The 12418-nt window shown below is 35.2% G+C and overlaps 1 protein-coding gene across 1 annotated transcript; it reads left to right on the top strand.

Annotated features, from left to right (window-relative positions):
- The first annotated feature begins 7904 nt into the window (after positions 1–7904).
- LOC107893245 (uncharacterized) lies at positions 7905–10987 on the top strand. Its single transcript, XM_041116892.1, has 7 exons — positions 7905–8505; positions 8948–9110; positions 9318–9518; positions 9602–9847; positions 9954–10101; positions 10217–10448; positions 10561–10987. The coding sequence occupies exons 1-7, from the start codon at positions 8166–8168 to the stop codon at positions 10893–10895; spliced, it is 1665 nt and encodes a 554-aa protein (XP_040972826.1). The 5' UTR covers positions 7905–8165; the 3' UTR covers positions 10896–10987.
- The last annotated feature ends 1431 nt before the right edge of the window (positions 10988–12418 follow it).

Genomic DNA, 12418 nt, shown 5'->3' with positions numbered 1-12418 from the left:
GACAAAGAGTCGTATACGATGTTCCAAAAATTTTTCTTTTTTGTTTGCAAAATCATCTTTATCTTCATTTTTCAAATTATCATTAATCTTTAAAAAATGTATTTGATTAACGAAAACCCTGTCTAATGTTGTTTTCAATGATTGTAACGGACCGTTTTCAGTGACATTAGAACAATCGTTTCGAGACCACAAATTCGAGTTTGGAAGGAAAATTATTTAATATTATTTCATGATTTGCATTATGGTAGGAATATCGTATGAAAAGTTCGTAAAGAAATTTTACCAATTACATATTTAATTGATAAAAGGACCAAATTGCATGAAATGCAAAAGTTGAGTTCTAGTAGCTATAAGTATCAAATAGCTATGGAATTTAAAATTTGAGGTCCTTATATGGAAAATAGACCATTAATAGGATATAGTAGAAAAGTATGATGAACCATCCATGGAAAATTAAATAAAGAAAATGACTAAATTGGAAAGTAAAAATAATAAATGATGATAAATGATTAAATAAAGAAAATATCATTTTTCCCAAATAATTTTACATGGAAACCCTAGTTAGAAGAGCTTGAAGAGAGCAAGCTTATTTGGCTCAATTAGGTGAGTATTCAAGTCCCGTTTTTAGTAATTTTTATGTTTCCGAGATTGTAATAGCTTACTTTCACTATCTCAGGGACTAATTTGCAAAGTTATGAAAGTAATAGGGTTTTCCCATGGATGAATATAGTTGAATTATGAATTTTTATGGTATAAAATGAAAGGTTGTTGATAGATAAACAACTTTTGTAAAGGGAATTTTGATGAAATTATGATTTAGGGACTAAATTGAAAAGTTGTAAAATTCATGGGAAAATTCTGAATTTTATGAAATACATGATCTGATATTGTGACATGTAAAATTTGGCTAGGCTTGGAATAAGGACTAAATTGCATGAATTTCATTTTCCGAGCCTAAGGACGAAATTGTAATTAAATAAAATTATAGGGGCAAAATAATAATTTTTCCTAAAATGTGAATTGGATTGAATTGAATATGAATCGTATTAAATTGAGCTAAATTTACTCATATAGATCCAGATAGACCAAATACGGAATTGGATGAGGAAAAGAAAAAGTATTGGATTAGTAGACTACAATTCACGAACACTTATCAAGGTAAGTTCATGTAATTAAATTGTATATTTATATGGTTTAAATTGAATGTTGTGTTGTATAATTGACATGTATGAAAATCGATCACATATCTGATAATGCTCAAAAAGTATTAAGTCCCAATTGAATAAATGAAATTTGATGGATACTGAGTTCCTGAATTGGTTGTGGTCTTGCATATGTTGCGAACACACCACAACTCGAAATGCTTATTAATGTGAATACTTGTAATTAATGTAAATGCTTATAATGAGGCTTGAAATGAGTGGTTGATTGTGGTAATCTGTTGTAATAGAGAGATTGTGGTTGTTAGGCCAATGTCAAGACATTTTAAATTATGCTTGAAAGTTAATAGAGTAAACATCGTGATTGAATAAAATTATAACTATAAGATTTATAGTAATTGGTATTATTTTGTGTTTAAATTATTGAACTTGATAAATGCTTAATAAGAGTTGCTTATTATTTTCATGCGGACTTACGAAGCTATATACCTTACCCTCTTCCTTTCCCATGTTTTATAGTGCCGTGAAGCTAGCTCGAGTTGGAGATCACCAGAGATCCTATCATGCTATCAAGCTGTTAATTTTGGGTATTTATGAATTCAAGTATTTCGAGTTTATGGCATGTATAAGGACTTGGTCTTTTGGTCATATGTGTTATTATGACTTTAGCCAATGTGTTGGCTTGTAAGGGTCAAAGGCTTATTTTTATATTTGGCCGTGTAAATTGTCTTATTTGGCTAATATGGTTGTGAGCTTATTTGGCTAATATGGTTGTGAGCCTAAGTACAATTGATACGATCCGCCTCGGGTGAGTCGAGTTGTATTAGTGATTGCCCGGTCGTCGATAAAAAGTTATGTTAGGTTTAGTTAAGTTGAAGGAATAGCCGAAGAAGAAAGAGGCGTACGAACGAAATGGTGGGAATGAAATGGTATGAACGAAGGGAAATGAACGAATTGGTCAGTTTAGGTTCGATTTGGTAAAGAAGAAATGGGTTTAAAAGAAATATAGATTGGACAAAAAGTGCAAACAAGAACCAATACTGATATGGTATCAACCCGTTGTTTATAGGCCCTTTGAGTTCGGTTTAGGTTTGGTAAAGGAAACCTTGACCCACTATCTAACAAGATAGGAACCTCGATATTGTTCGAATGCCACACTACGAGTAGTGATAAGTTCGGGTTCGACAAAGGAAACGGTTGACGCAGCTAGATCGCTAGGAAAGCCAATTGAATCTTTGAACGAAATGGAGAAAAAGTTGCCTTACAATTTTGGCAGCATTACATTAACAAAGAGTCAAAAGTTTTTAAACAAAGAAATGAACTAGCTATTTATAGCATTTAGAAGGCTAGCCGAATCGCCAACTTAAGCTAGCTAAACAGCCTTTGTTTTCAGCCTAATTAAGTTAGAAAATTCCAGAATATATTTAGGAAAATTCCTTGAAACTTCTCAGCCATGGAAAACGTCAAATGGATAGCCTCTTGAAGCTTCTAGTAGCTGAACAGTTATGGAGGAGCTGAAATGAGCTGAATGGGCAAGCTTGAATTCGGCCAAGGGGGTGTACTTCATTAATTGGACAGCCTTAGTTAGCTGAAAAGTGTTGAGCTAATTAAAGGCAACTTGGAGCACCTCAATAGACCTTTAAGTGTGAAACCGAATGTAAGCAGCCTCCCTTGTATGAACACACTAAACCGAACAGCCTATAGGTGTGAAAGGAATGTTCAGCAAATGTGAAAACATTCAAATTTCTTTGGAGAGCGGACCGAACACTTTGAAAAGAACAAATAGCAGGTTGAGGTGGCTGTTGTAATAACCGAACCATCATGCCTCTTGGAGAAGAGAAAACAGCAGCTATCTAGCTTTCATGTCATCCCTAAAATGTACCTACACCTAAATTAATTCAGCTCATTAATTCAACTTAGACACATTGATTCCAATAGCTCAAAGACACATTTAAATCATGTAATAAGCTAGGACAAATTAAAAACATACTGGAACTAAGACACATTAAATTCAGCTGCACTAAATAACAAGAAATAAATTCGTCCTAATTTAGACATTTTAAATTGCTGTAGCATAACACATTAATTTCATGTTCTGATTTTGGAAAAATTAAATACTTTAATATTTGTTGAGCTAAAAGTAACGTGTAATTTATTTAATTAATTAAAAATGCAAAGCTGGAAAAATAAAAAGGAGCTCAATTGAGCTGAAACGAGATATAGGTGCAAGAGCTAGTGATGAGCTGGGGGTAAGCTCATGAGCTAAATCCGAGCTAGGTTTGGACTCGTAAGCTGGACTCGAGCTGGGGAGCTGGACATGAGCTGAATCTGAACTAGTAGCAAGTTGCGAGGTGAACTAGAAGAGTTAATATAAGCTTCCTCGCTGCGGCTGGGCTGAGTTTCATCCCAAATTCGAGCTACAAGAGCTGAAATAGAATCTTTGAAAGCCTTAGCTCGAGCTCGGGTGATAGGGCCTTGTGGTAGCGTCAGATGATCTTTACTCGAACTAGCTGAACCATTGGGCGCGCTCGCATCAACATTCATGTATGTGTCAATGTCTATGGTTATATGATCATGGTATGCTTGGTGAATGTGAAATATTTGGAAATGTGATTTATGGCATGATTGTGAAATGTTTGGTAATGTAGTCTATTGATGAGATGATAAATTTGTGTGTACAATAAGGTAACTAAAAGTATTTAAATGAAAACTAATGAAGGTGAAATTGACATGAATGATTTGGCATTATAAATGTTGTGTGTATGATAGATGTTGATATAGTACTGATATGTGATGGTCATAAATGTGAATGGTTCATGGTTCATTTTGTATATGGTCTTAGAAGTTGGCTAATGTTGGTTATGAGTATATTTGTATTAATGTCGTTTGTGATTGTGGAAGCTTGCATAATTTGATGGGGAAAGGTTGATGTTTTAAGCATGTTTGAAAATGGTATGAGAATGACATGTTATTGTCTTGGTTGTGATTATTTGGTTGCTCTTCATGCTTGAGTTTGTGCCATGTGATGTTGAGTAAATATGTGTAAGTGAGGGTGGCAAAATGGCTTGGAAAATAGCCTTGTTTTTTTCCACACAGGTAGACACACGGGCATGTCTCTAGGCTGTGTGTGACACACGGTCAGCCCCATAGACTTATGATTCAGCCGTGTGTCCTCTGCATCTAAATTGTTGCAAAACAAAATGTTCAGTATTGAGCACACGGGCATGAGACACGGTCGTGTGAAGGACACGGCCTTGGGACACGGGCGTGTGACTTGGCCGTGTGACTTCAATTTGTTCTTGGATGACAAACAGAGAGTTACAAGGGTTAGGGACACGGGCGTGTGTGACCACACGACCTGCCCACACGAGCGTGTCCCAAGCCATACTGGCGTATGACTTTTAAAACATGAAAAATTTTTTAAGTGGTGAAATTTTCCAAAGTTCTCGGTTTAGTCCTGAACCGCTCCAAAAGCATGTTTGGGCCTCGTAGGCTCGTGTTAGAGACTTTATGAGTATTTGCAAAAAGTTTTAATTTGGACGAGAATTTGTGGCTCAGAAATGTGTGTTTGCTTTTGTTTAAATCCGGTAATACCTCGTACCCTATTCCGGCGTCGGATACGAGTAAGGGGTGTTACAACTTTTTAATTACTTATTTAGTCAAATTACTATGTTTTTAGTATGAATTTACATGTCTTGAACTTGTTTTAGTATGCTAAATTTATTGGAGTACCTTTGGTTTAGTGTCTAACATGTTAGGAAACATTTAGGATCATGATTGCATGACTTAACATCTCATTTTTCTGTATTTCTAGGCTTATGTCTTGAGACAGAATGAACAAAATTGTGTGAAACATGCATGCTTAGGTGCATGTCTCAAGACATAGCATACATGTATTAGGACATGATAGGCTAAGTCTCAAGACATGTAAGTCCGTAGCTAAAATTTGGTTCCAAAGGTTTCAAGTCTCGAGACATGGACATTTTATCTTAGGAAAACATACCTTGTCTTGATATTTTGGCCTATGTATTGTGACCTAACTCCTTGTTTTACCAAGTTTGCCCTGAACCATTGTGTTAGGGCCTATTTGAGCTCACTATTTACCAATACTGATCTATAATCTTATGATATATTGTATATTGTGTATAGAACTTAGTTCTATTTGTAAATTGATTTTATGAGTGATTGTTTGAGTTGCTTCGACAACGAATGTGGTGCTCTATATCTAATCGTTGTTCGAATTAGATGTAAGGTGTTACATATACCTTCTGGAGGGGCAAGATATTGATACATATTTTTGAGGCATTGATACCTGATCCAGAAGTATCAATATCTATTCTTGAGGTACTAATGTCTAACCTATAAGTACTTATACCTACCTTTATGATTTTAATACCTAATTGTCCGGGCTTGAAATTTAACTAGAATTTTCATTTTTAAATGGTTATATTTCATCCTCAATTGCTCCAAACAACTATAAACTCATCCTGTGATATAATATACCTCAAGAACACTACAAGATTTAGAAAGATCCTTAACAAGTGAGGTTAAGGTAATAAAAGTCAACAACAAACTATTATAAATCATCGTGTCGATTTATTTTTAATTTCTTTACCTTTCTTTTCAGATTTCTAAAATTCTAATTCAACCCCATCTTGGTTATTTTAGCACAATTAGGACCCATGAACCATTGATGGTCAGATGAGAGATCTATAGAAGAATTGGGCTCCATCCAAATTAAAGGTTGTAGGGTACCTCATCATCCCCCTTCCTAACCAATAGAGAACCCATCCATGACGAAGGAAACATGAGTCAACTACCCTAAGAAGCTCACTGAAAAAGAAAATAAACGACAAACAATGGTGAGAGAAAGCATCATAGACGCGAAGGAGAAAAAGATGCCAACTGAAGTGGGGGAGGGTTGAGTGGTGTCAACTAGGTGACCAAACAATCAATCACGCAACAAAACTCTCTCTTTATGGAAACAAAAAAGAAGGATGAGAGAAAAGATGAAATTCATGCTATTAATTTAATTCTCTCATTATTAGTCAAACTAAAAATACTATAATATAAAAATGGGCAGTTATTTTGTTCACTCTCTTTGAGATAAATTCTTTTCTATAAGCGTCCTTATAATATATTTAAATTTTTTAAGAATATATATAACATTCAGGGGCGAAACTAGAAAATATTTTTGGTAGATCGAAATTAAATTATAATTTTTACAATAGAAAAAATGCAATTCTACCATTTTAATAAACTATATCTTTATAACTTTTAAAGGATTAAATCAAATTTTTATATTTTTAGGGTAGGCCAAAGTACAATTTTACCTTTATTAATTTAAAATTTTACAAAGTACAATTTTACCTTTATTAATTTAAAATTTTAAAAATTTTAAAGAGGCCCTATGAAAAATTTTTCATTTTAGGGGGGGCCAAGGCCCTTGTTAGTGTCACGGGTTGTAGTTCAAAGCCCGTGACCATTGCACCAAATGTATTTGATAGAGGTTTATTGCGTAGATGGGGATCATTTGGCCCACAAGAACTTGCCCGATTCGGTAGCCTGTTGGATAAGCCTATCAGATTGAAGTCTGGTTGGCCCGATAATGAAGATATGGCAACTTAGGCTATTTTGGTAACTAATCTTAGAAGATTGATAGAATCATATCTTGTAAAGATTAGATTAGATTTGATATGTCATATCTTGTAAATCTCATGATTTAAGGGATAGGATGAATCTTGTCCGTCGACGTATTGTAATCTTAACCGTCGGTTTTGAGGGAGCTCAACTATAAATAGAGAGCCTCCCCTTCATTTGTACTCACTCCATTCATTATTTCATTATTCTTTGTGAATAAGAGATATTGAGAGCATTTACTCAAACACTTTATGTGTGTTCTTTATGTTGTTCCTTTGTTGCTTCTTTTGGCATAAATCGCTTCCACTATACAAATTGGTACCTTGGAGGAGTTCTTAAGGAATCCTCACTTGAGTTAAGGCTGACTTAGGCAAGTTTGGACGAAAGGATCGCCTAGGGCAGCATGGATCGCAAGACGAAAGATCTAGCCCCATAACACCAACACCCTAGTTTCGCCACTGATAACATTTATATCTTATTGAGGAAAAAAATACATCAACAAGATTTAACCCATGTTAATATGAAACTGTAACCACTAGTTAATAAAAAATATATAACTAATCTCTTATGTGAGAGCTATTTTTAACTCAAAACTCAAAACTTAATGCTTATTTATTGTTCATATTATTATATTGTCTATATTTCACTTTAATTCATAATGATTTCCTTCTAAAAATGTTGCCTCTAGGATTTGAATCTAAAATCTCTTTTGGGTGTGTAACATGCCTTATCACCGCAACCCAACATTTTCTGGATATCCATCATACATTATTATTACCATACATAATTAAAAGGGATAAATCAACATTTAATCATTGAACTTGATAATTTTTTTTATTTTGATCATTAATCTTTTTTTTGGTTCATATTAGTGTCAAAATTCCCTGTTTAGTTCTTAAATTTGGATTTCGTTAAAGTATTGTGACATGACATTATTAGATTGTGTCATATCATCATTTGAAAATTTAAAAAAATCAAATATCAGAAATTATAATTAAATTATTTTATTTTAAAAAAAATTCAAGTGATGGCGTGACACAATCTCATAAATCAGTAAAAGCTACTGAATTTTAAGACTAATAGGGACAAAACAAATTCACAGAGCAAAGTGAAAAAATTATAAAATTGAAGGACTAAATATTAGTTATGCCGGATTAAAATCAAAGAAAAGAAAAATAACAATATTTTGCCATTGATAAAAAGGAACATTTTTAGAAAAACTACGGTGGTGTCGCTGGCAAATCTTGTAAATCATGTTACTATAAATCTTGACTGATTATAAAAATAAAATAAAATAAATCCAAACCAACCTCCACTATACACTTGAAACTCCAAAAATTATCATCGAGGAGAATAAAGGAGAAGATGAGATATGGCATTTCGAGAAGGAAGCGATCTTCTGTGCGGTGGTTTCTGATTCTCTGCGCAGCCTTTACTTTCATCAGCTGGCTTCTCCTCAATCTAAGATCCGTCGATGCACCGCATTTGACGACGGCCGCCGATGAAGCAATGCTGGATTTGCCTGCCCAACTAGCGCTCAGGGAGCTTAGGGACGCCTTTTTTTCTTCTTCTGCCCAGCCGCCCACGAAATCTCCCGCCAAGAACTGTGCGACGGTGGAGGAAATGGGTAAGGTTTTTGAAGGCAAGATTTTGAAGGAGACTGGTAGGGTTCAAATCATTATTCAACGTCACTTTTCTATAAATGGTAATTACTTTTCCTTTTCTTTATGATCTTTACCTGGATTCCCACTGTTAATTTAAAAAAGAAACATGTTCCCTTTTCCTTTTCTTTATGATCTTTACCTGGATTCCCACTGTTAATTTAAAAAAGAAACACGTTCCCTTTCCATTTATTTTTCTTTCTGGAGAATTAATATTTCCTTTGGAATTTCAAATTAGGAGAGAATAATTTAAGGTTGAAATTAACATTAATCAAATTACATCTATTGATTTTTAATATTGTTCACCCGCCCTATAGGAACTGTTCAAGAAGAACTCTAGGTTCCATTTTCTTGAAATTTTGATGTGGAAATTCTTTTTTTAATTATATATAAGATCAATTCCTTTTGAAAGAAGGCGAAGACCAGTTATATACAACATACATAAATACATAGGAGGAAAATTACATGTAAAATTTCCAATTTCAGGCGCTCCAAGAATTCGTGAGCTTCCTCCAGAGCAGTTCTGTAAACACGGGTTTGTGATAGGGAAAGCGTCCGAAGCTGGTTTTGGGAATGAAATGTATAAGATATTAACTGCTGCAGCATTGAGTATAATGTTGAATCGGTCGCTGATCATTGGGCAAACCAGGCATATTGGTCCTTTCTTAATCCTTTCTGTTTTGTGTTTAAATGTTCTTATTTGTATACCTATTGTTTTAGGGGATATGATTTTGTAATGCTCCTACTATATTAATTGTCTGGAAACTAACTCCAATTTGTTTGCATCTCATATGCCATTGTGGCTTTCTTCATGCTTTTCTTGCGTTGACTTACATTTTTACCTTTCTTTCTTTAGGGGTAAATATCCTTTTGGGGATTACATATCGTATTCCAATCTCACCTTTACCTTGAGAGAAGTGAAGCATCTATGGAGACAACATGGCTGTGTAGAAAATTATGGAAGGCATCTGGTAATGAGGATTGATGATTTTGAGAAGCCGGCAAAAACAAATGCTCTGTGTGGCAATTGGAGGACATGGCCCCAACCTATTATATGGTAGGGTGTGAACTGTATTGATATGAATTGCCCTTGAATTTTTTTGGTGTTGTCTATAATTAACTGCTATAATAATACTTTAGGTATCAAGGTACCACAGATGCAGTAGGAGCTCAATTCTTCTTGAAGAACATACATCCTGATATGAGGGATGCTGCAATTGAGTTATTTGGAAGACCAGAATCACTTCAATGGCGACCTAATGTATTTGGTGAACTGATGAGCATTTTGATTTCTCCTTCAAGAGATGTTGAGGAAGCAGTCAACTGGGTTCTTGGTGGTGGTAGGGAACCTGATATTACATTGCACATGCGGATGCTTATGAATAGGTATGCTGGTGATATTAAATTGCTTGTTCTTTAAAATCACACTTGACAATCTCGAAGATTATAATTAAGCATCTGGAGGGTATTTAATGATAATGGTTCTTGTCAGGTCTATAAGAGCCGCACAGGCTGCATTATACTGCCTCAAACGAGCAACAAGCAACTTACAGCTGGGGTCAAGACCCAGGGTGGTTGTGGTATCTGATACCCCATCTTTTGTTAAAAGCATTGTACCAAATATAAGTGGATTTGCTGAGGTAATAAACTTGGAATCCCCACCCCCAGCCCCTAAATGAAACAAGATCTAAATTAATAGAAACCTTCTTAAAATGGATAACAACAGATACTGATCTAGTTGCACTTTTTCTTCAGGTTCTTTTTTTTGATTATGAACTTTTCGGAGGCAATATATCATATAATACTGATGCATCGAAAAATTTGGACTTTAGAGTGAAAGATTGGGGTCCGGCACCCAGATGGGTTGCTTTCGTGGACTTTTTTCTTGCATCTCGCGCAAAACATGTGGTTATTTCTGGGGCACACAAACGTGTTGGGACTACATACTCTCAGTTATTAGCTGCACTAGCTGCAGCAAACAGTATAGGTAAGGACATGTTGCTCCCTGCATTAATGGCTCATGCTTCTAACAGCTTATTTAGGTGGATCGTACTCATCGATGAAACGGTATCTTATAACTTCTTGATTGTAATGTTCAGGGGAAAATTCGACATCTTCAAGTTTTTCTTTCCTAAGCAGCTTCCAGAGTAATTTATTGGCAGAAGGATTGAATCTTCAAGTGGGATGGGGGCATGCATGGAACCGATTCGCAGGGCCGTTGAGTTGTCGGGGGCAGTCGAATCAGTGTGCTTTCACGCCACTTCTACCTCCGGCATGGTGGGAGGGGGTTTGGCAATCGCCCATACCACGTGATATTAGCAGGTTGGAACAATACGGTGTCCAACTCTCGGAGAATGGAAGAATAGATGAAAATCAACTTCGTTCATATTGTAGTGCTAGGAAAAATACTGTGAAAACTGTTACATACGTATAAAGATGTAATTGCAATTCTTTGCGTCGTTCTATACATTGTTTTTGAGTTAATTCATCTCATATTCTAGGCAGACACCTGGAAATCTTTGCTAATTTCACACATACCCTAAGAATTTTGCTAATTTCATATATTTAGTGTTAATATGGATGCGACATAAATTAAAATGTATTTTATTAATCGTTTAATATTATCTTTTTGCTGAAAAAGATTTCCCATTCTATTATTTGGAGAAAAAGTATAGACTGTTGTTTCAGATGATTACTTATGGCTAAACATTTGAAAAGTTTTATTGATAAAAATACAAATAATTTAGGAAACTCATCTTAACACCCAAGGAAGAAACCAGAAATGTGTTGGTCCAACCACCCATTCCTGAAAAAACACATAATGTGCCCAAAAACCTCATCACTCCCCGCTCTGACTCACTCCTATCATGCCTTTCTCTTCTCAACTAAGAACCTCTTTTTTCCCCTTAAACCTACAATTTTTACCTTCCTGTTCTGAAAGTAAACCACAGAAAAATGTATGTGGTGCTACCACCCCATGGATCGGATCCGGCGGTGGGTCGGGTGATTTATGGGTTTACCAAACTTGGAAAGGCAACAATATAAGATTCTCCTTTTTTTACTATTTAATCCCTTTTTCTAGAGGTTTTGAGTCTTATTACTTCTTTGGACTTCAAAATTGTTCATTTCCATCTTTCCTTTCTATTTATACACTAATTCAATTATAGTTACTAACTAAAAAGACACAACTTTTTTATTTTGCAAAACATCATATTTACTATTTTTTTATTTTGCAACTAACAGGCAAACGTGTAAATGTTAAGGAGGATGAATTAGGAGAATTGACTCCAAAAACTAGTACAGCAGATGAGATGGGTGACCATGCTGGTATACATCCCAGACGGTCTAACTGAGGTAGAAAAAGTGGTAGCTGGGAAATGTCGTTGGAAGTTGTTTCTTTGGCAGCTAGAGTGGGGGACTCAAATCGAGCAGTTGGGAGTAGCAGCAGGAGCTTGGCAACTTAGAAGCCTTAGAAATAACCAATGATGAAATATCAAGTGGCTTAACATGCTCCCTTAATGTTGTGCTTTATGCGGAGAAATGTTTTGAGCCTTGTACTCTGAGGAAGAACAGAGCTGGTGTGGTGTGGTATAAGAGTGAGGTTTGATTTTATATTTGTGGAATTACTTGTTCCTAATTGTGTATTTGACCTTGTGGATTCATTTTAGTGTCTTATAGTGTTCAGTTCTCCTTTTTCTCTCTCTTTGTGAGATTATGTACATTGACGGGGTGTTGCTGATTGGCAAGGTTGGCAATGGCAGATGGGCTATCAGTGGGTCAACAATCCCACAAAGGCAGCTGTCTCAATGCCATCCTGATGACACCTTCATCTTTTACATGAACCAAAATGATCTATACATAGCCTACATTTGAGATGTATTTTTTTTTTATCTATCTCATTTCTTTTTCCTTTTCGAGTCTTTTATTTTTTTAAAAATTAAAAAAAATTGAGAAATC

This window comes from Gossypium hirsutum, chromosome A07 (assembly GCF_007990345.1).
Source record: "Gossypium hirsutum isolate 1008001.06 chromosome A07, Gossypium_hirsutum_v2.1, whole genome shotgun sequence".
Lineage (NCBI taxonomy): Eukaryota > Viridiplantae > Streptophyta > Magnoliopsida > Malvales > Malvaceae > Gossypium > Gossypium hirsutum.
Note: the sequence above shows the minus strand (reverse complement) of the source record. Positions and strands in the feature narration are given on the sequence as shown.